At 40.3% G+C, this 25,201-nt stretch overlaps 1 protein-coding gene across 1 annotated transcript in view; it reads right to left on the bottom strand.

Moving 5' to 3' along the window:
- LOC130201129 (receptor tyrosine-protein kinase erbB-4-like) overlaps positions 1-25,201 on the bottom strand; it is a 294,285-nt gene that overhangs the window by 106,172 nt on the left and 162,912 nt on the right. The window contains exon 3 of the mRNA XM_056425857.1: positions 19,208-19,394. Within this exon, the coding sequence (XP_056281832.1) occupies positions 19,208-19,394 (187 nt within the window). The remainder of the gene's footprint in view (positions 1-19,207; positions 19,395-25,201) is intronic.

Raw genomic sequence — 25,201 nt, 5'->3', positions numbered from 1 at the left:
TTCAAATGACGCTCTCACGTTTTTTTTCGCTGTCTTGCAAATCACACTCATAGTTTACATCACTCGGCACGGTGGCGGCCTCCAGACAGAACAAGTGCATGAAGGCAGCAACACAAACAAACATGAAGGAGAGTGGATGTGACAGAGTAATTCTGAACAGGATAAAGACTCCAACCAACACAGACAAAAACAACAGCTTGCACCTGAAAGCACGGTAGCTCAGTGGTTAGCACTGTCACCTCAGAGCAAGAAGGCCCTGGGTTCGAACCCCAGTTGTCCCGGTCGTTCCAGGTCCTTTCTGTGTGGAGTTTGCATGTTCTCCTCGTGCCTGTGTGGGTTTACTCCGGGTACTCCGGTTTCCCCCACCATCATAAAGACATGCACCGCAGCCTCACCCCGGTTCGTATGGATGTGAATGAATGTTGGTGGTGGTCGGAGGGGCCGTAGGCGCAGATTGGCTGCCACGCTTCCGTCAGTCTGCCCCAGGGCAGCTGTGGCTACTGATGTAGCTTACCACCACCGGGATGACTGTGTGTGTGTATGACTACTGGACTCTGGACTGTAAAGCGACTTCGATTGTCTCGAGAAGCGCTATATAAAATAAATGATGATTATTATTATTATTATAAAGAGGGGCTACTTCTGTCACGTAGACGTGGTACTATGCACATCTCAACAGACACGAACAGCACTCACCTCTTTTACAACTTACGCAATAAACACCATATGTCAAAGAATCAGGAAGAGGAAAGAAAATCGCGGCTACCTTCGTATCTTACCGTACGCAATTTATCTGAGGATCGATGGGGGTTTCGTGGCTTGGTGCATTCGACACAAAGTATGAAATGCCAAGCCGAAAAGACTAGGAAAGGAAATTCCCAAGGTATCGTACACTACAACATCCAAAAATCTCTTCATGAGTCTGACAATCCATTTCATCCTAGTCTGGACTCTGCAGTTGGTATTTACAGGCAAGCCATTACTCAGACAACCACATGGGAGAAATCGTAGCCGGAGATCTCAAGGAAGCTCTTGAGTCATGGGGACTGCGTGAGGTCTGTTTGCCCACGAATAATGCCGGAAACAACATTTACAATTTTAGCGGAATGACGAGATGCACTTTGTGTTTTGTCCAACTTAATTTTTCATTGGTGAGTGTATAACAAACTGTAAAATTCATATGTAAGTTATTCCAAACCTTATATATAATGATCAATATTACTTTAATTAAACCAAAATGCATTTTAGATTGCTGTCACATTTTTATTGTAATAGCTGCCATAGAGTTTCTGAGCATTTCAAAGCCAGTATAAAAGCGTAAAATCAAGATTACACCCCCAGAATTTGCAAACGATTTTCTAAAGTCAGGATTAATAAAAATATTTTTATATTTATATAAAAATCTAATCACTAGATTGGAAATACACTTTATCCCTTCCTTTCCAACTGAGGGCAAGAGCAGGGTTGGGTTTCAGTGGGAGGAGCTTATGTTGAGACACACATCTGAAGATGGTTGTTGTACTGAGGAAGCCAAGACAAAGCAGTGTCATAATGCCATTATTGCTGATTTTCCTCATCCTTCTATTGCTATGCTGTTAGATGACAGGATCACAATGGAAAATCAACATGGGTTTTTAGACCATGTAGGGGACAGCAGTCCCTATTTTATAATTCATCAAGGATTTTGGTCAGTCATAACTCCACCAAAAGCATCCATCCGATGATGGTCATCCAATAATTGTCAATGGATTGATTAATTCTTTCACACACACACACGCACACATACACACACAGTGTGTTAAATGAGTGGATAAGCAGGGTGGTTCTGATCATTGTTGTGAGGAGTTCAGAAAGAAAGAAAGAAAGAAAGAGAGATGCAGAAAGATGGAAGAAAGCCAAAGAGAGACGGACGGCAGGAAAGAAAGACAAAGTGAAGCCCAGTAGCAGATTAGCATTATTTACAGAGCTTGTGTGATCTCTATCGCCTTACAAACAGATCACTGACACAGGGCTGAAACACATCATCATACACGAGGCGCCCTGCAAGCATCACACTGAAACAGCCAAATGCAATATTGTCCCACAAAAGCCAGATTAAATGATGGTCCTTGTATAATAGGTGGTGGTGGTAATATTTACACAGCCCCCCCTGCCACCCCCACAAACACCTAACATCAGCTCTTTTTCTGCATGTAAGGTGGGAGTTAGGGAGATAAATTAATCCTGCCTCTCACCACAGGAGGGATATTGCTCGGCTTGGAGGAGGTCACGTCTCAAATTCAAATTGTTTGCCCAATAAGAGGTTGCAAAGTAAGGCAATGGATGAGCCAACAGATCGAAAAGAAAACGACAGCAGGAGATCTCAAGTTCTCAACCCTGTTCAAGCAAGTGTCAATGACATTGAAATTGACACCAAAATAAGTCAAATCTGTATGTAAAGAAAAATAAGTCAAATCTACAGTATGTAAAAGTAAAGTAAATTCAGAATTCACATAGATTCTAATAGGCTTCGAAGATCGTTCAAAATGTATACTATTTATGGAAAGATAAATAAATGACGAATGCAAAAATGTTTTTAGGCATAATTCAATCTATTGTTGTGCTTGTCTGGTGTTCTGAGTTTCACTGAACAACAACAACATCATTGCCAAATCCTTACATTTGATCATTGTGTCGCTTACACACTCAAATGAGGCACGGCTCACTCTTCTGCTGAAGACTTAGGCAATAAGGACATCAGCAAACAAGTACAGTGATTTGACAAAGATGAAGAAGCACATAATAATGATGGATGTGGCACATGGTCTTTATTCTACAGTAGAGCATTTAATCATGAATATTTAAAAGTAACTGTGGACCCCATCATCATTATGCCACAAAGACATAACCACTGTAGAGATGAAAACAAAAGAGTTTAATTCAAGTAAAAATGTAGCCACAAACAATGTCCAGGATTCGTGTGTGTGCTGAACAAGTGAGACAAGGTGTTTTCACCAATTCCAGCTGGACCTGAGCAGCATTCACACTCAAACACATTGTATAAACAGACGGAAACATAAAACACTTTTTGCTCAACACTTTCACAAGTAACCCTCAGGACCATCCAGAGGGCTCCACCATCTTGTATTCATTCTAGCACACATGGAACATTTGCACATGTACTGCACAACACACTAATCAGCAGTGTGAGATCACCAAGTTCAAGAAGCTGGACAACAGTGTAATTGGATTCCTGCTGGCGCTTTGCCTCGGAGAGTTTAAGTATTTCCCATATCATCCGTCAACAATAAATTAATAATTAACAAACAGATATTACATAATACCTACAAAATTGTGCAAAACTTGTGCATGCTTTGCTTTTTCATTACCAGGAAATGCTTGGCTTGCACATTTTCCGGGCGTGCAGTTGGTGACCGGGGGGAGATCAATGGTTAATTTCTATTGTTGATTGTTCAGTGGCTAGAGAAAATGGCTTAATTAGTTTGTCCAGGTAGCTACAGCTAGTGTCTCCAAACGACCCCCTACTCTTCCACTTCATCTACAGAGCATCTCCAAGTATCTCTGAATGAGTGCATGGCTTCAAAAGGCACAGAAATCTTCAATATCAGGCCGCAAGACCACTTGACGTAAACAATATGAAATTCAAGGAGGCAGAACAAATGTATGCAGGCAATTATTTTGATGGTAATCGCTTGTTGTGATTTTTTTACTTTCTTATTGCAGTGTGGGGATGAGTTTGATTAAGACTGGGAGGCAAATAGCATACCAATGATCAGAAAGAAATCCATATTAATGAGTTTCTGAGAGTGAATTAATACGTGCTGAGGGGATTGTTTAATGAAGAAATATGGACGACAACCGAAGTACGATAATGAATGGTTGAGTTGCTCCAGCAGTGGAGGATTGCCTTATCGGATATCCTCACTCGTGTTTATTCTTTTGTGTACTAAAGAAGATCCATGTTCTGAACTACTCCCATCAATACACACAGGAAACCCCATTCACTCAATATCCAAACTTCAGTCCCTCTGAGGAAGGTATGTACACACAATCGACTCGCTTGAAGAGATTCATAAAGATACTTAAACAGTTGGGCAATTAGAGCAGATAAACAGGTATTCAATCAGATAAACAGAGGTGTTTCTTCTCTCCTCGAGCAACAGGACTGGGGATTTTACACTGGGTCTCCACTCTAGTGTCTAATCGAGTCCGAGAGCTTCAACTTGGTTTCGGCTGAGTGCTGCTATTACCTCAGTGCAACGGAGGGGAACAACTCAGTGATAAGATGAGGATGCATTCTGGGTCAAAGAGGCTAAATGCTGGGGTGCAGATCCTGCTGTATACCCCCAGCAGCAGTGGAAGGCGTATGGTGTTGCTTGGATGCACTCAAACTCAGAGAAATACCAAAATATGAGATTGGCAGTCCACAGACAAAAAGAAAAATATTAAAAAGATCTTCATATACATCAGGGGCTTGTAACCAGAGGGGAATGATAGAGTAAGTAGTTATATAAGGAAGTTAAACAAGGACATACAATTGTTTGAATGCACTCTCAAAGAAAAGTGAATGCATTAAGAGAAAATTCCTTCCAGACTGAACTGGATCACTTACCAATCAAGAATAAAGGAATAAATGAAAGAGTAATAAGTTAGTAAGCAGTTGGGCAAATGACATGCTGTTCGGCCAAATGGAGAATACATTGATGAGAATTAAAGTGATGGATGTTATGCTGGGAGAATTAATGACATCTATTTCATCAGCCATCATCCATCAGTGAATTCGTTCATCTGTCATGATAGATGATAGCTACTGAAAAAATAAAGAGGAAGAAAGAAAATGTAAAGAGTGTCTCGAATAGTGTTGCAAAAGTTTAATATTTTGTATGAATTAGTGAATAGAACTATTTGATGAACCCACTCCAGAAGCCACAGAAACTTCAGCACTCCGACTGAAACAACACACACTTCATACAAAGTTGGTAAATACACAACAATAAGCTTTAAGAGAAGACCTTTTCTTTATCTTCAAACAGTGCCCATGTTTCAACATAACACTTCGTCAATCACTGTGCCAAGAGTTGCTCCGTCGTCGACAGGCGATGTCAGGACAGCAAATCTCTGCCTTTGCTCTACAAATAGGTGATCTCCCTTCCCATCCATCATCTGCGGCTGCTGCTGCTGCTGCTGCTGCACAGTTCCATCCCTGCCCTCCAGTCCCCACTGTTGCCAAGAAAATGCTTGCAGATCCCAGAAGTAAAGTATGTGTGTATTTGTGTGTATTTGTGTGTATTTGCATTAAAGTAATGAAAACAGATTAAGACAAAAAAGGAAATGTATATACAGTACATGAGCATGCCAAAAAGTTGTGTGAATTTGTGTATGGAAGAGAAAGAACATCCGAATAGCTGTTATACGTTTTGCAAGATTTATTTTTATCGGATGTTCCCTTCTCTTGTGGATGTTTGACTTGGTTGAAGATGCTGGAGGAACTCACTCACTCCCTAATGCATACCGTACTGACACATGCTGAGTATACATTCAACAAATTGTTTTGAACAAATCCACTTTCTATCTAATTGTTGGTTGGTTGGGTTTTTCTCTTTTGACAGAGGGTTCCTTGTCAACATAAATGATCATCTCTGGAAACTTGTGATATTCCTCAAGGGTCAGTCCTGGAGCCACTTGTCCAGAAGTGTTGTCTTACTCTTCTATTAAGTGGAGGCACTCACATCAGACATATTTATAAAAAGAGTAGTCATATTTGAAGGAGGACAACAACGACATATACTGACTCGTAATCATTAGTATGAGTCAAGCTCTTTGGGAAGAACCAGTACTCCATGTGAAAAGTAAACTGATTTAACTCTTGGAGGGTCCTATCAATTTATAGATGTTACCCCATTGGTGGCGTCATCTCTTTCCATCTTTTTTCCAAAGCTATGCGGACGACACGCAGCTTTGTGTAGCTCTCGCCGACAGACAATTGACCAATTGAAGATATTTGGCCTGGATGTCACAATATGTTTTATCACACAACCAGGATAAAACTGAAACATGAAATACAGGTCTTAAGCTCAAAGAGTCATGTTGGACATTACCGAAACCATCAGGCAAGAAACTGGAGTGTCATATTTGACTTAAAGTAAATGACAAAACTCCTGTGGACCATGTCATCAAATTGGACACAGAGAGACTAGTGGACACTTTATATTGAAGCAGGTTTGACAATTGCAATGCTCTCCTATCTGGTCAACCTCTCCATTTACAGGAATATAATGAAACGTCCTTCTCAGTGTCATATTAACAAATTCATTCCTCACTCCAAGATATACAGAGTGAAATGTCTAGCAGCATGCATCACAAACTTCATATCTCCTTGAAGGTCATCAGATGGAGTACCTCCCACACAAACGGCATGCAATTGTAACACTGTTAACGCAGTCCCCCAGCGAAACAGTGCTAACCATTCAAATGTAATTGCACTTTTATGTGTTTAACTATTGACCTGAAAAGAAAAAAACTGCATTTATTTGACTACATAAAAGCCATTTGTGAGAGGTTCAACAGAGAGATGGCAGCATTGGGATTAGACTGTCCCTGAACACACTGCGGTCAAGAGCAGCAGCGTGGGATGTGTGTGTGTGTGTATGCGTGTGTGTGTCTATGTGTGTGTGTGCACACAATATGTGTCTTGCATTGATGTGTTGGTATAGAAGAAGGAGATCCCAAAAAGGTTTCCGGAGAGCGAAGCCTCGTAAGACCAAAACAACTGCATGGCACCATGTGAGAAGATTGAAATAAAACTGTAATGAAAGATATGTAGGACAATATGAAAGATTAAACAGAGAAGAACACAGCCATGAGTTGAGTGATTTTATTGAGTACATGAGTACTTATGTTAAGAATTCACAGTGTGTCAACCTTTGTCTCTGTATATGCATACGGAGACGACACACGGGTCCACACATTGAATGCACTTTTCATTTTAACATGGTGACTGACATTCATGGCTGAGTTGCCACGGCAGCACGCAGTGTCACGTGCTGTTCACACTTTGCGGCTTTCGGAGTAATGAACAACCTCATCCATCTCAATGCAAAAACCATTCAATTCAAAACTCTCGCCCATTTTTGAATCTTGAAGGTCTATTTTTTCCTGCTTGGCAGTCTAATGTTTGGGTGAGAAACAAATTGCATAATGTCTTAAAAAGACAGTTTAAAATAATTCAACGTGTGTAAAAAATAATGTTCGAAAAAGAAACAAGACAATGTAGTTGGAGTACAGTGTACAGAGTATTAATGTCGGAAATAAGTAATGATCAAATAAATCTTCTGGAATTTTTTGACAATTACGGCCACATCTTATCTGCTCTGTCTCTACGTACAATTAGGCCATTTAATTGTGTGTCCTTTTTAAAGACTTTTATTGTCAAATATAACTCATTCTGTTTCATCCAAATTTAAGGCAAAATAGCAACTGAACTGGTTTCAAATTGATTCGTTTCAAGCTGATAATAGAAAACACTAATCTTCAATCTTTGAAATTAATACAATGTTTGAACCTCAGAAATGACATTTCCCTCTTCCCCTTTATTTTGCTCTGAAGGAGAAATGCTGAAATATTTGCAGAGGTATAGTCGTTGGCATGGGGGCGCCAGCCATTGCCCCCATCCCCCAAACATACGCCTCTCCTCCACCAAGATAATTGCATTCACAGACTGCAGATTAGATTTGGCCCATCCCTCATGCAATTGTTTCCTATGAGTCTTTATGAAAAATGGCAGAGATTTGGGGATTATGTAAATATAGGTTTGTTATGGTTATTCACTTTAAACTGTGATAAAGCCTTGGTAATCTGAGCATTATGTGTAGGACAGAGGAGGTGGAGAAAATCATATTACAATAGGATAAGACAAATCTAAGAAAGAAAAACAAAACAATTAAAGGAAGAGACAAAAAAGACAGCAATTGTTGACAAGGGGGAAAAACAAGTGAGTGATTAAAAAAAGACCTTGAATTGCTGCTGCTTAGGGCCACTTAGCTTATCAAGGCTGATGTGTGATCAGCCAGGCAGTTGAATTAAAATGAGCCATGCTCTCTGGAATGTGAAAAACTTAAAGGGTCTGAGAGAAAGGAAGAGGGACAGACTGAGAAGAAAGAGAGCATATTTTACCACAAGCATACCAAGTATGTTGGTTTTAGAGGAAGCTGGCTTCAGTCAGTTCAATATTTGCGAAGGCAACAACAAGTCATTGAGGCCTTTTTTTTCCAGGCCTACTGAGAGATGTAATACACTACGGGCTGAGGCTCGGATTTTGTTTACACAGCACTTGTATTTGGTGTGAATCAGCCATGGTAGGTAAGGCGACCCAGAAGACTGTAAAGTAGATTTAAACTGAAACATTCATAAAGAACCCGAATCTTCTGAAGCTGCACATCATTTAGTAAATTGTTATTTCAATAACAGGGTTGTGATATGTGCTTTTGTCAGATGAGTGTTTTAGGGTTCAGAGGGTCAGAGGGTCAGAGCTGATGTCAAACAAGGGGCTTGCTATGCTACTTGTTATGAGTCACTAGTACAACAGCTGGGAGAGGCCATGACCGCCCCCGGCAGAGCCACGGCAAAGTTCAAAGCAGCGTCACTCGAGAACCGCAAAAGAGGTTTGTGTGACAAACGCTGCCCCCCACCTGTTTTACTCTTATAGAATCAAACATGGACAGCTTTCAGCTTAAGACGGCCATGTGTTCAGTGGAGAAAATGTAAGATTGAACCTTAAGCTCTCTGTTTTCATTTGTTACACAACAATGTAGAGCACTTTGGTGACTTTTATGACTTCCTAAACAGACTGAAAGCGTGTGCCGTTGATCCCGTTTACCCCCTCTCTATGGCGGCCAGCCATAAGTGGCATTTTGGAACAGGTAAACATGTTTACCTTCCAATGTGGTACATTGTCAGTTCGTAACATATAAATAGCAATTAGTTTAATGGGATGGTGCCTCAGGTGCATAACATGCCTCAGGTTGCAGGAATGAAGTCACTGTATGTACTACAACAGTACAAAACGTGGATGTGGAGGTTCATGCTGCGACATGGAGTTGCCACTTTGTGAACTGCTTTTTATGTGAAAGTCTTAACGTGAAACAAAAAACTAATGGATAGTATTTGAAGTAATACAAAATAAGGTCATCAAATCCAATTGTATCTTGGATAGTTTAGACACAACAGTGAATTACAGAAAATACTGCATTGGATAAAATATCACACTTTGTGCCAGTTTAAAAATGTTTGTACCAATTAACCCAACGAAGACATCTTTGCCAATGATCAACATTCTTGCATTAACTAACTTCTGTGTCTCTCTGCCTCTCAAGTCTTTGTAATATGAAAACGTAATGTTGACAGACATTTTAAACATTTGACCTCAAGCTGTATGATGTCAGCCAACATTACATAAACTCAGAACACAACGGTAGAGCAGATGCTTTCAGACCAAACTTTGTTTATGACCAATACAATGTACCTTCCAGCCTGGTTGTTTCAATCACAAACTATATTAAAAAAGGAATATGACATTATCAAAGAGGCTACACCTGCTAGATGTGGTGGAAACACAGAGCTTCAGAAAAATACCAATGATGGAAGCCAGATCTTTTTAGCACAACAACAAATAAATGTACCACAGAAAGTCATGTCTGGTGTTGCATGCAGTAACACCCAGTTTATCTCTTTGGGGACCTGAGATGAATGGAAAAGTCCTTTTCATGTCCCATTACCCATCACTGCCCCCATCAATAGCTGCTCCACTTAAGCAAGGCTTCGGCCTAAGAGGCAAAAAATAAGCATATTAATTATTAAACTGCCAGGGGAGAAGGGGGAGGAGTCGTAGCATCGGAGGGTAATCTGTGTGTTTATGTGTGTGTCGGCACCGAGGCAAGATTATTAAACTGTTTTGAGAGGACTGCTTCTTTGAAACTCGTGAAAAGCAATCCTCAATGATAGCAATTTAAAATGTGTGTATATTGCTGTAAATCTAAGGACTTTTATCCATAGTTTAAATATGTACTGTATATCTGTGTCAGTTTATACAATATGCTGTAAAATGCACAGATTAAAAATTATCCTGGACACAAAGTCTATAGCTTTTGAAAAGCAACACATTATCAACCATGTCTTATGGAAAATGGAAGTAAAACATGATTAGGAAGTCAAACAATGAATGTAAGTAACACATTTATATACACATCTACCACCTAAGACGACACTGACTTCAGAACGTGTTAATATATTTAACACCTCACAGCTTTAACAGTGAACATTTTATACCGCATAAAGTCCACAGGTAGCCTCTCCGTTTAGGCCTCAAAATAAAGTTTATTTTCCTCTGTGAGACCCACTGAGCTGCCAGTCAGCTCCGACTTCAATTGCTTTCCTACTCATTTTGCTCCTCCTCTGAAATGGGCACTGATCGCTTCTGACATCAAAGACCAGTGTGGCCTTCAGAATCAAAGTAAGAGCTGCACGTCAAGGCTGCACAGCCATGCGCCGACATGGGGAAGCCACAATGACAGCCATCCAGTGACAGAAACTAAACATGACAACCGCAGTGTTTGTTTGGAATGTGCAATCATATCTGTGGCAGACTGTTCAGAAACAGATTAATACATAAAAAGGAGTAGGTACCGTACAGCACATAGTGGACAAGAAAATTCAGAAACAAAAAAATCATAAAAGGGTGAAGCCTTTCATTTGTGGTTCATTGTAAGTAAATGTGTATTTGACTAAGCAGTGTTCCCACAATTAGTAAAGGAATAAGTATTGAATACGTGATCTAAGTAGTTTAGAGAACTGAACTGCATCTAAAATTGTGTTAAAATTGCTTACAGTACAAACACATCAGATAACTGACATGATTTCAATTGATCCCATGTTGTTGATATGCTAGAAAGGCAAAAACAATGGTGGCATTTGTCATTTTTTTAAGGTGGAGTCAGTGTATCACTGTAATAGCACAACAACAACTCCAGACAAGGAGGTCAAGGCAGATAGTTGGGCATACAATGCATGTCAAATCCAACATCAGAGACCATTGTTTGCTTCCGGTCAAATATCCACCATCAAAGTGGTTTTCTTTTACTATTGGAGTGAAATATCAACCCGCTGAAAAGATCAAATGTGCAATATTCTACAAACAAACAAATCACATCATAAAAACCAAAACCAACAATTACTTTATTTGCCGAACAAGTATTGCCTGTGAAGCTAACGCCAGGTATAGATCATTTATCTCGTAGGGATCCATTTCATCCAATAAACTGTTACAGTACTTTTACCATGGGCGCTAGATATTCTTGTTCCTGATTCGCTGGAAGGTGTACATTAATTATAGTAATTTACAGCATAAACAGACACTTATGATATCATGGTTTATTGGAAGTTCTGAAAAAATAACAACGTACTGTGTTAATACAAAGTCTTACTCAACACCCGGCATATATCTGTGGAATCTCTAGATTTTGATTAGCAAAGCACTATCTTTCCCCGGCCCACTCATTCTATACCTCGTGCTGAACAACAAAACAACAACTTTGACAGATTTCACAGCGTCCTATTGGTCTCTGAGCTGGTTTTACATTCACATCGTGGCAGATAACATCATGATCTATGCAATAGCCCGGGGGGATGGAAACATTGGAGAAAAAGAGGAGACTGTGTTTTTATTATTAATTGGCATTACAATTCCTACCACGCCTACTTTAACTTTTAATGAGGTGAAAGTCCAGTGGGCCGCAGCGGTTCACTTTGGAAGGCACATTGGTAAAATAGAGGATAGTGATGTTTAGGCAAGATTTTCTCTCGCTGACAAAAGGTGAGGCAGAGGTGGAGACTCGGCCTGTACAATATTTATAATCAGTGAGTATAGTTCGAGTCCTTCTAGGTTGGTTCCTAATGAAGTCATGAGCTTATAGACAATATACCATGAGTTGAATACCGCAATGACCGCTTGGTCAGGGCCCCTCGGTGTCTTACACCGTTGCGCTGAGGCACCCTTTAGTATGTAGTATGTATGCAACATTATTGCCTCCAATGTAAACACACCTGCATCATTATTACACTCTCAGGGCAACTGAGTACTATTCCACACAAGCTGGATGGGTCACACAAGCACACAACTTCCGTTTAAGAGACCACAATTTGTATCCCATTAAAAACTAAAATGTAACGCTAATATTTTGTCCTATCGGTCGTTAGTTATGTGAGGTGTGAGTGTCATTAGACACGTGAGTCGTTGTGAAATGCCAGTCAGTCGAGTTAATGTCAACCGTGCTCTTCTCTTAAACTTTTGTAAACTGAAACTTTCTGTGAGAATAAAAGTTTCATTTGAAAAGACGCTATGCATCTAACAAGAGTATATTGACATAATGTTTTTGACGCTTTGGGGTGAGAATGTGTTGCAATGTTAATTATTCATTGGATGTAGGCGCATACAAGATACATGAACATGACTGTATTCACACACGACAATGCTTGCATGCATAAAAAAACAATACATAGAAAAATCGTACAACCAGCTCTTTATTTCTGTATAACGTCTAAAAAACGTCTAAAATGTAACAATATGGAAAATCAAAACTGGTGATCAAAAAAGCTGTTTTGGAATCAGCAGAAGAACATTTTCTAGATCATTAGCTTCAGGTCAGTTCACTGGGGCTACACGTCTTTATTTTAGTATCCATTCTTGTATGGTGTCAACAATGTATCAGACAAATAAGCAATTAAGAAAAGATTTTTAAAAAGCCATGTAATGTTAAAACTAGGTGGTGATTAAAGCTGAGGGTTGATTTTATTCTCATTGAAGAAATTGACACAGTAATCAGAAATTCAGAGAAACCTGAGCTGGGGAATCAATCAAAGGCTGAATGTCGCTGTTGTCAAAGGATTAACAAAGGTATCTATTTGATAATAGTGTCATTACCAAATAAAATAAAAATCCTTTCCTTTTTCCTTTTTGTATAGTTTCTAAAGGCATTATATACAACGATTATGTGGGCTATTGTAGGACATTTGTACTAATTGCGGAGTGAGTAGAGCAGGGAAATATTTAGAAAAATATGTGAATATCTTAATATGTTAGCTCTGCGAAGCAAAATGATGAGCACAACAGAATTTCCGCCACATTGTTCCAGAGTATAAGAACTCAACCAGTTGCTCTTACTAGTCTCACTATCTCTGTCACACAGTGGTGTTACAGAGCAATCAATTAGCAGCAACCACCACTGAAGGCTCGTTCCGGACTTCAATTTAACACGTGCCTCTTCACGATCCACATTAGGGGCTCACAAATGTGACAATATGAATGTCGTCCTTCAAGAAGAAAGTCCCTCTTGCTCCCTTCCTGGTGTGGTGAAATATTGAGTGTGACACAGGAGTAATTGCATTGGAAGTAATCAATTAGACACACAATTGAATGAGACCTGGGGGCTGCCAGGCAAGACACTCAACTGAATTCTGGTGACGTGCACTGAAACAATCTCACCTGCCTCCTGCGGCCCAATTGCTCCTTCTTTCAGAGATGTTAGACGGTGGATGAAAGTCACAGGGATGAGGAAAAGGTAGTAATGGTATACCCCCCTCAAAGCAGTTCCTTGTCTGGGGTAAACACACTGACTCAAATCGTCGCTTTCACTTTACCCCATCTCATCCATTCTCTGCCTCCCTTGTGCACCGAACAGGACGTGTTCAGCATTGGATGCGCTGAGATTTCTCAATCAAACGATTGCACGAGGCTTTAAGGAATACCGCAGGACTGTACTCAAACGGCCGTTGCGCACAAAATGGTACCAACGTTACTTTGCATGCGTTTGTGTGAAATGCATCAATGTAACAAATCAAGACGGCCAACAAAAGTATGATGAGAGACAGAGTCAATGAAACATGGATAAAGAGATGGAAGAAAGACAGAAAACAGGGTAGATAAAGAGAGAGCAGATGGGCCATGAAGGAGTTGATAACGCCTTGGCGTAAAACACAGGCTTGTGTACATGTATGCAACGAGAGAGGATCATTCAACAGATGGGGCCTCAGATTGGATGCTGCATCTTGGACAGACGCAGTGCAGGCGTAGGGTGGTTAGAAAAATGAATCAACAACACAAAACAAATCAGAAAAAAAAGATACTGGATGAGATGAGGGAAAGGAAGGGGGCAGTAAATGCATTAAATCAGAAAGCTCATCTGTGTTGTGCTCCTTATTGAGACTGTTATTATTTTGCCAGGGAAGCAGGCTGTAATTACCATGTGAAAGCACAGAAGCTGCCCGGGGTTCATGTGAATCCACACGGATGTGTTGAAAATGTTTACCCGAGCAGGAAAGAAGACACTGCGGGTCAGCATGCATCACAATACATATTAGGAACTTTCAGAATGTCGGGAGGCGGCTCTGTTTAACCTTTTCCTTGCTCGGCTATCGAAGAAAACATAAAAAGTACTTATTTAAACATTCTCTTAAACACAGCAGTCTTAAAAACCCTAAACATAGGGAATCCTCACAATGTAACATATTGTTTTCAAGTAATATCAAACAAACAATACAACATAATTTTCCAAACAGAAGCAAAGAGTCTTTTACTATTTCTTATTCACATCTATAGCTACACTAATGTGCACACACACACACACACACACACACACACACACACACACACTATATTCCTCAACTTCTTCCCAGCTTGACTGTGGCTTATATTTCATATTCATGAGGATAACTTGGCTAAGCTTGATTGAAAGGTGCATCGGAGGGAGTCCTATCCCTGCTCAGCCAGAGACCTCCTCCACTCCATTCTTCGGTCCCATCAAATCCAGAGAGTCCATTCACAGCGCGCTGGGAGTGCTCCAGAAAAATCAATAAGTGCAATGCTACAATATACTAGCGACAAATTGATTTCATCCAAAGGCAATTTTGACCCCAGTACAAATGCGGGTGGGTTTTAGCGTTAAAGGGCCTTTTACTGAGCCTTCCCTCGATTAGCCACTTGTAATTAATACATTTTATTCTATTATATACAGGACTGTCTCAGAAAATTAGAATATTGTGATAAAGTTCTTTATTTTCTGTAATGCAATTAAAAAAACAAAAATGTCATGCATTCTGGATTCATTACAAATCAACTGAAATATTGCAAGCCTTTTATTCTTTTAATATTGCTGATTATGGCTTACAGCTTAAGAAAACTCTAAAATCCTATCTCATAAAATTTTAATATTTCCTCAGACCAAGTAAAAAAAAAGATTTATAACAGCTGAGTGTTTGTCAAGGCTCAGGAAACCCTTGCAGGTGTTTCGAGTTAATTAGACAATTCAAGTGATTTGTTTAATACCCTACTAGTATACTTTTTCATGATATTCTAATATTTAGAGATAGGATATTTGAGTTTTCTTAAGCTGTAAGCCATAATCAGCAATATTAAAAGAATAAAAGGCTTGCAATATTTCAGTTGATTTGTAATGAATCCAGAATGCATGACATTTTTGTTTTTTTAATTGCATTACAGAAAATAAAGAACTTCATCACAATATTCTAATTTTCTGAGACAGTCCTGTATGTTCTATTGGATGAATGAGAAAGCTGGCCTCAAACTCACTAAAGCACTTGAAGGAAGGAGCAAGTTTTGATGTCCTGCTTGATGTACAGTCGTGAATTTATTTGCATGTTAGACTGTTAGGGCATATATCCTTCCTCAGCAGTACACTGTAGAATGTTGACAACTGCAACAGAACAAAGTCGGCTCTATGTACCTTTTCACCCCCACAGCAAAGAGCTTGTTTAACTGTCAGAACCATTCGTGCAAAAAGCAATGGTATGAAAGACTCTCCAAGTATTTGGTTATCAAGAGATACGTTAAGCAGCCTTAACTAGCCCAAATGTAGATACATGTAAAAAAAATCGGATGAAAAAATTAGGGAACATTACGGTGGTATGGAATACAACTGAGGATAATTAGGGCAGAGAGAAATAAAAAATTAAAAAGCACCCGAAAGGAGGAGCTACATGCACTAATTCACAGTTCACGCTTTTGCTGATAGCCAGGTGATTTAGATGCACTTAGGCACTACATAAAAAGATCCCAGGAAATTGCAGCTGGACACAAATAAACTGCAAAATTAGAAAGATTTGGGTGCCAGGTCTTGGTTACTAAAAACCAAGCGGAGAGCTGGAGGCCTCCATTTGTGTTGTTGTCATACCAACATATGAGAAAATCAAATATCTCATTAGAATATTTTTTTCATCAAAAAGAATTGTTGCTCTACTATTAAGAAGGAGAAGTTCTCGGGTGGAACTCAGTCAGACATATGATATGAATGGATTCAGACCGTGCATAACTTCCCCTCCACTTCATGGCTCGAGGCTATGGATAGCACATCAAACAGCAGCTTCTCACAGAGTCCGGCCCCGGCTCCCTCGGCACAGGTGTCAACTTGGCACCACAATGAAGAGGACTGGTTTGGCAAAAAAGCTTGGTGGTGCCGTATAAATGCAAAGCCCTAAGTGTTGTGCAACATGCAAGAACAAATTAAAGATGGAACATAACACACCGGCACGTACGGCTTCTGTGAATGCAGTCATGGAAGGCTGTGTCGCTTCCTTCATCTCTGAGGGATCACCAGGAAGGAACAGTTCAAGAAAACAATGTGAGGCAATTTAATTATTTAGAAAGAGGGGTTGGAAGCAGCAGAGACACGCGATCAGGGCTCGGCTTCATCCTCACAAATCCAAATAAAGTATTGTCTCAGAATGAATTGTACACCATTCATAGAGAACCTTTAAATGGTGGCACACACTGATGACATCGTCTTTATCATGTTTCCTCAGTGCCTTCTTGACATACACTACCGTTAAAAGTTTGGGATCACTTAGAAATGACTTTATTTTTCAAAGAAAAGCACTGTTTTTTCAATAAAGATAACATTAAATTAATCAGAAATACACTCTCTACATTGTTAATGTGGTAAATGACTATTCTAGGTGGAAACGTCTGGTTTCTAATGAAATATCTCCATAGGTGTATAGAGGCCCATTTACAGCAACTATCACTCCAGTGTTCTAATGGTACATTGTGTTTGCTAATCGCCTTAGAAGACTAATGGATGATTAGAAAACCCGTGCAATTATGTTAGCACAGCTGAAAACAGTTATGCTGGTGATATAAGCTATACAACTGGCATTCCTTTGAGCTTGAAGTTTGTAGAACAAAATTAATACTTCAAATATTAATCATTATTTCTAACCTTGTCAATGTCTTGACTATATTTTATATTCATTTGATGAATAAAAGTGTGATTTTTCATGGAAGACACAAAATTGTCTGGGTGATCCCAAACTTTTGAACGGTAGTGTACTTGGAATCATGCTTATCTTAAACATGTATGCCTTTGTGTGAAATAACGCCAATGGAAGCATTGGTTGGAAACAAGCTTCACCAGTCCGATCTTGCACTGGGAGCTCATGCACAGAGAAAAAAAAGCATAGAAAATAATTTCAAAGCACATTTTACTGACATCCCTCATCCACAAGGACATGCATGGCCCGTTGGTGTTGCTCCCTAATAAATATTAAAATCTCATTTATCATGCTTCCCTGTGTGCAAAAGATCATAAGTGAAATAATTAATGTTATCATTCCACTGAAGGGCAAAAGAGAATTGAAGAAAACAGAAGTGTTGGCACCGTGGGACAAACCACAACTGACCAGAACTTCCGGACAACACTTCTCCTTCATGTTATTCAGCCACCATCCATCACTTCAAATATTTGTATGGTTGGATTTAACTTCAAAATAAGTGAATAATACGTCTGGTCTTGTGTTGCACACATCATGAGCTAGCCGTGCCTTGCCCCACTTAGCCCAGGATTGGAAAAAGCTTGACAACCTTTTTTGCAAGTCAAAAGCTTCATTTCTTACTGACCTCAGGGTCAGGGCGCCTGAAGGAAACATAGCTGCACAAGGATCTATTACTCAGAAAGAGGCAGTGCCACCCACACAATGTTTTCCTACTTAGTACTATCAGCAATCACATTCACTGTCTTCTCCAACTTCTGAGGAAACAGGTTGAGGTCGGTTGCAGAGTGGGTTGTAAATCAGACGAGAAGCACTGTAAGCCGGAGCGACGTGTGGATATAATAGAAGAGATAACGTCTTTTCATAACATCCAGAGTCAGTGTTATGTCCCTTAGTGTGAGAGGATTCATTGTGAACAGCACCAGTAGAAGAGGAAGACTGTTCGCATATTTCCACCATGTGTTAAGGTGATAGAAGCCAGTAAACAACTACCAGCACATTGGCCAATTTATTTATTCAATTATGCAATGTACCGTCCAACCAGCATTTCACTGGCATTGCACTTTGGTGAAAGATGTTCTGAAAGCATCCCCCTGTATAATTAGTTATCAATAATACCAGGATATATTGTCCAGCTTATTGGTAGATCAACGTGAAACAATGCAAATTATCATTGCTTGTCAGCATAGTTTCAAAAGTATTGGGTAAACAACCTTGAGCTTGGCAGCTATTGATTAACATTGGCATCCATCTGATCACAGATGAATTCAGCTGGTAAATAGTGTTGGAATCATTAACTCAAAGGTAAAAAAGGTGAGGGAAGTTAATAATCAAGTTTCAGGCATGAGTCTGTTTCTATTCGGCAATCAACCAGCTATTTCCATTTTATTAAGTTGAAATTGGTGTGTGAAATGCCTCTATTTGGTAGGTTTGTTTCCAACTCAATGATAAGGAAAAAATAACATTGTATACAAGGTTTAGAGCAGATTGCTTTGCTAATTCTGGAAAGTGTGCCTCACTGTAAAATCAAAACCTAAAATAACAAAGCAGAACCCTAATAAGCATCTGACATCTAGTTACTAGTTTAAGTCATGTTCAATTGATCAACATGTCAGGCTTAGTAGTTAAAAAACCTGTTAACCTGTAAATGAAAGGGTAAACACACACACAGACACACCAGGATGAATGGAAATATAGAATAAAAATGTGATCTCAGATCACAAAACAAGCTTTTTCTTAAAGATTAAACTCATGGTGAAGTTGCATCATCATTGACTCACGTCTTTGATCAAAAGGGCCTCATTATACTCACAAATAACCACATCGAGACACAGCGCAGACAGAAATGTGAGTAACCAGAACAATATTCACTCACCTGTGAGGTTTTTCAGGCCGAGTTGGCGCAGGCCAAAGTTTCCATCACGTCTGTAGTTGAGGAAGATTGCGAGGGAGTAGCGGTCCTCGTAGAGTTTGGTTCCTCGGATGATTCTCAAGTTCTCCAAAGGGAGGTAGTCGAACTGGTTCAGTGCCACCAACACATAGCCCGTCACTTCACGGATGGACTGTGGACAAAGTTACGACGGGGGAGGGGGGTGTTAGTGTGTGTTTTAACAGGACATTATACTCGTCGTAATAATAAAAACAGTTCAAATCATGTATTGCAGTACGTGAAAGACAAGGAAGGAACAATTATATTCTCTCGGTGGATTAAAATTATATTGTCAGCATGTGAGCTCGTACATGGATAAGAGGAAGTTTATACAACTGTGGTGCATGCCTTAAGGAACCCATGTCATTTTCTTTCTCCAAGGACCGAGTCTTAGGAACTCAGGGTTTATCTAACATTGTTTTTAATCTACCACTGTACAAGTATATCTTGATAAGAGCTTTAGAGTCTACCTACCAAGACTTTATACATCCAGATGGATCATGTTGTATGCTTGTACACATGGCGAACACTCTCCTGAATCTCTCTGATTCTAGCTGTGTTTGGATGATTACAGGTTGTTCAAGGCTTGACTCTACAATATAAATGCCCTCAAATTAAGCTCTTCTAATTAATTATGCGTCTGTCTGCCCTTGCAGAAATAGACTATTCTACCTTATATGCAGGTTGTCCTAAATGATGAGTCCATCCAGCAGTGCACAATTTATGGTAAACTGTCTGATTGCAATTTTTCATTTTACTTAATATATTCTGTATGAAATATTGTGTTAAAAGTTGCCATCAACAATCAATCAATGCTATGTAATGACTTACCTTTTTCTCACATAAAAAGATATATCACAACCCATAGTTCCACACTGTCTTTCATATTTTTCTATCTTAGCCAAAAACTAAAGAACTTGTGACCTGGAAATCATTCCCAAGACTAATGTTAAATATGACTTGGCTATATTATCCAGTTTGCATGGTTTGTTAAATTACACTTATAATGTGTTACTGAGTAGTATTAATATAGGATTATTGTATATGGTTGTACAAGCTGTATTCAAACATGTTGCCCATATCATTTGAAAATATATACAAATATATTCAAGGCTGGTAAAAAAAATTGTAATTTACATCAAAATTAAATGGTGTCACTTTAAGATTTAAAACATGAACGAACAAACAATGAAAACAAACAGACACGGATTTAAAAAAAAGAAGGAAAGTCAGGCATGCATTAGATCATTGAGAACATCCATCTTCAAGGTCACTTTTCACAGTTTCAATCATGCCAGCGAGTTTCGCTGGAGTATCTGAGTGAGGACAACTTGCTTTGGGGTCTGTGACCTCAATGCAAAATGCTCTTGTCCAGGGCTTGGCCCGGGGTGACTGAGCCACAAGGACAGCCGTTGCTTTACATTTTAAATGTCATTTAGGAGAGGATATAACGACTGTCGAGACTTTGGCGCGGAGCCACCCAGTTGGAGCTTCTGTTGAATGAATCAAAGTGACAGGCTGTGTCCTCTTTCTCCCATCCACCATCATGGTGGCTGTCATTAGCAGACAGGCGGTCAGAGAAGTCTTTCCGCGGCGGCCCCGCTCATGCTGATAATCAACAAGTTTGTGTGTGAAGGGCTGTTGCAGCTGATGTGCTGAGCTGAAATAAGTCCTAAGGAGGGCGCTGGCAGCGTAGTCATGGCGGCTGACAGCTGTCAGAGAGCATGGCCATCAGCCACCAGTAAGTATGCCACATTCACAGCTCCGTCATCATTACCCTGCTGATTACCATTAATAGAAACAGACGGCCCGGAGTCTGGACAGTCTGTGTGTATCGACGTGAGAGAGTCATGGGGAATAGATATACATTTAGTTCTTTGGTTTATTTTTGGTTTGGAAACTATTTGGAAAAGAAGATCAAGTATAATGGTCGACACTAGGGCGCAAACGTGTGTCTATGTTTAAGTGTGAGTGTAGAAGTACACAATATATTGAGGTCCTTTAATGTGTCTATTTTGTACTCTATTGTACCAACAGTGTGAACACAACATTAGACAATCAAGGCCATATTGAATGCCTTTACTTTATTCCACTAGCCAAGAGATGAGGTTTGATGGTAGATCACATTCACCCTGCTCGGAGTTTAAAGGTCTTTTCAACCCTGTACCTCGACCACATGGCTCTAACTCTATGTCGTCCGGTGACATTGCCCTGGGGACTGAGCCATAAACTACCGGTATCTTTCCCAACAATGATGCAAGTACTTTTTCTTGCGACCAAAAGGAGGAGGGTGGCAAAGAGCAGTAAGAGGCATACACTCTGGTTGACTGAGTATGAGCATCTACAGTAGCTGATTATTATTTCAGGGCACAGACTTCATATGTGCTTTTCTCACTGCTTTTTCTGAGCCTGTTTATTACCCCACTCGCAAGGTTGCCGGTTTGTTATTTTCAAGCCACCAAATCAATACTCTCCAAAGTGCAGCCTTGCAGAGGGAAATAAAATGAGGGAGAAAGAAGATGGCAAGTACACACACTTTTCTACCAACAGATTGTTTGTTCAATAATGAACTGCATGAAAAAAGAGGGAAACGATTTGTCGTGATTACAGGCCCTTGCTGAGCTAATGGTCGAATGTGCTCTGCGTGGTCACTTTCATTAAACACAGATCAACAAAACAAGCCCAACAACACCACAGGTGCAGTCCAAGTGCACTGTATGTCCACTCCAGGGAACCAGGCACCTGGAGAAAAGAGCTTAAAGGAAAATACAGTTAAAACATAAGATTAAAACATATGTTAATAATACACAAGAGCCCACATTATGTGATGCTGTGGCAATAGTGAGTTTGGTCCAGGTGCTGACAGTAAGACTGTGGGTGTGTGTGTGTGTGTGAGTGTTTGCACACATTTTTATTCCCCAGTTGTTCAATGACCTCTTCTATTGAGCGACAGTGCAATTAGAGCAATAGATGACCTGCTAAAAATTACAACATTTTTGTTCGAGATTTCTCCTGGTAAAAATAGCTCTTCAACTATCTTGATACAGGCGTATTTTTCCGTATTACATGTAACAGGAAACCTGCTTCATCTTGCTGGAATCCAGGATGTAATGCTCACCTTGTCTTTTTTTATTTTTCAATTCAGTATTTTATGTGAGTATCTGTTATGACGAAATAGGCACTTTGACTCCAGATCTACGCCTCCCTCCTCCCCAAGCCAGAGCATTTGTGAACGGAAGTGTGGCAGCGGAACAAACCCCTCACTTGAGTCACCGAGACGTGCGTGGTTTTGAAATCGAGTCCTTCAATCCCCAACTTTAAAAGGAGAGGAGCAGGAGGGAGGTTTTGGAGATTTAATGAAGGCAGAAAGGATTAAAAAAAAGAAAAAAAGGACAGAGGTGGAGGAGCTCAGTCAAGTGGATTGGACTGGGTCAACGTATATTTCAATGCTTAATTAAAACCACATGTGTTTCAGGTCAAGAAAAGAGACAGGAGAGAGTCTGCGGAGGGGTGAAATGCTGGCAGAGGTGATGCAGGGCTGAAAGTGTAATGACACCATTAGCATGTTTGAGGGGACTAAACACAAGTTAGCATGATTCCCTCATTTCCATACATATTGAGGCGTAGCGATGTGCTCCACATGGCTGCGGTCATTGAAGTCAGATCCACAGGAGTGCACTGAGGGCTTAAGGTTTGCCTTGCTTCACTAAGTCCTCATCCTTTATTTCCATAACACTTCTATGAACCCTCTGCCTGAGCTCACATCTACATCTGTAAACAGACCCAGAATCTGGAAGGAGTGTCTACAAGTGTAAGAAAATCCTCAGGAGTTCATCCTCAGGAGCTCATCCTCGACGATGTCAGCGACAACCTGCTGGTCATTTTTCCATTACGGCTTTGACATAAATATCTAACATTGATCTCCATAAATGAGTGTTAACCTTCCGTTGTGAATTCATCTTTTATATCACGCACACAGTCAGTTGTGACTTTATTATACCATCACATCGGCGCTGCATGAGTGCAATGTTTTACAGTAAGAGAGGCATCCCTGGTGGAATTTGTGAGTCTTTTCTTCAAGCTCAAACTCACAAACAGTGTTGCCATGCTTTGGTGTAAGTCGTCCACCTGCAGCCCTGCAAACAGCCAGCCTGGTAACACCTCAATCCCTCTGAGGCTCAAACCTAATACAAGCCACTTCAAACACCTGCAGATGATGCGCACACAGGGCTTTGTGTACGTGAGTTAGTCACATGTCTTCTGTGGTAACGAATGCAAAAAAAGGACAAGCAATGTGAAAGGTTTGAAGCCGCTCCGTTGGCATTCCATGTTGTTCCCTTGCCTCTAGCGGGGGTCAGTGCCAGCTGCTTTCTAGGAACACTTGTGCTCAAGGATTTCACAGAGAATTTCAATGGGGCAAATAAAAAATTCCCTTTCTTGTAAAGCAAACAAGGAAATTGTTGATTACAATATGCACACAGCAACAACTGACACACACAGAGATTTCTATTGCATCCAACAGAGGAAAAGGATCTGGAATTATCTTACGTATGTATGTTAATTTAATTAAAGTGAGTTTGAGATGGAGTCGCTGTGACTTATCAGTGATATTTGCAAGAATGTGTGACTTTGAGAAGTCCCCGTTCAGAGTATGTATGCCATGTAAACCCAGGCAAGTGTTCAGTTAATGCTTGAGTGTCATTGGTTTTGACAGTCTACTTGTCAAACACGATGAAAAAGAAAGCCCTGGAAGGTGCAAGCATCATTGAAAGAAACACCATGATGGTGAAAAAGGGAAGAATCATGGGAGTGGACAGAGGTGACAAACACCCACTTTATGAATATCAAGTATCCAACTGGGAGTGGGGTCTCCCATTTGGCGAGAAATGGAGTGAAATCCGATGACCCTGGTCAACATTCCTCAAATAGGAGTATGCTTTATCTGAGAGCAATTTCTGAGGAATATGTTAACTCATAATTTAGTAACATTGTCATCTGTTATTGTAAATTACTCCATCCATCAAAAACCTGCATTGAGCTTGAGGAATTATTGACATAGTGACATACGTCTGATAGATGGGATGCCTCCCCATCCCGATCCATTCCTAAACATCTACATGTATGTATTAATCTCTAGTCATACAAACACACAAACAAGTAAAACAAATGAATATAATGGGTACATTGTGTCAGGTAATGTCTCCGATGAGCAGCGATGCCTGCAGTCACAGAAGTGAGTAAGAAGAGAGGGAAGATTGTCAATGAAGCCTCGCATTTCACTTTGTAAATTGAAGGTAAGAAGTGTGATTATACAGATAAGGAGAATGGGTGGTGGTGGGCGAGCAGTGGGTGTCTTACTCCTATCTCTCTGCAACAGCTCAGACAATGGAGCATGGTGCAACGGCTATCGATTCACTAACACAGTAATTAAGAAAACGTATCCTGGCTCGCTCTCCTTTACTTGTTTGGTCGTGTGTGTGTGTGGGGGGGGGGAGGGTACGCGTGTGTGTGTGACAACATGTCCTGTCGCTACATAACCCACAGCCAGCCACCCTGATCCTGACCAGCTAAAGGTTGGTCCCCACAGCTCCTTTTCCACTATATTACCCAGGTTGCCAAAGTGAAGGAGGAGGAGGGGCACAGCCAACCCAGTTAGTACGTAACTTATCTGGGTACAGCCCTGTAAACAGATTTATTTGCGTCATCAAGGAGTATGGAAACATGTTGTCCATCATGCCCGGAGAGGGGGTCAGATGCAACACACTTGACACATACCTTTCTCATCAGTCCTGTTTTTCCAGCGACCTTAACAAGAATATTGTGAACAGACAAGGCGTCGACCACAACGCGCCCATACACATGTCCTCCACTCTCACCCCAATGAAGAAGATGCTGCCACCCTTCTCGTAGAGCAGGGCTGTCCAAAGTCCGGCCCGCGAG

The sequence above is a fragment of the Pseudoliparis swirei genome, chromosome 2 (genome assembly GCF_029220125.1).
Source record: "Pseudoliparis swirei isolate HS2019 ecotype Mariana Trench chromosome 2, NWPU_hadal_v1, whole genome shotgun sequence".
In the NCBI taxonomy this organism is placed as follows: Eukaryota; Metazoa; Chordata; class Actinopteri; order Perciformes; family Liparidae; genus Pseudoliparis; species Pseudoliparis swirei.
Note: the sequence above shows the minus strand (reverse complement) of the source record. Positions and strands in the feature narration are given on the sequence as shown.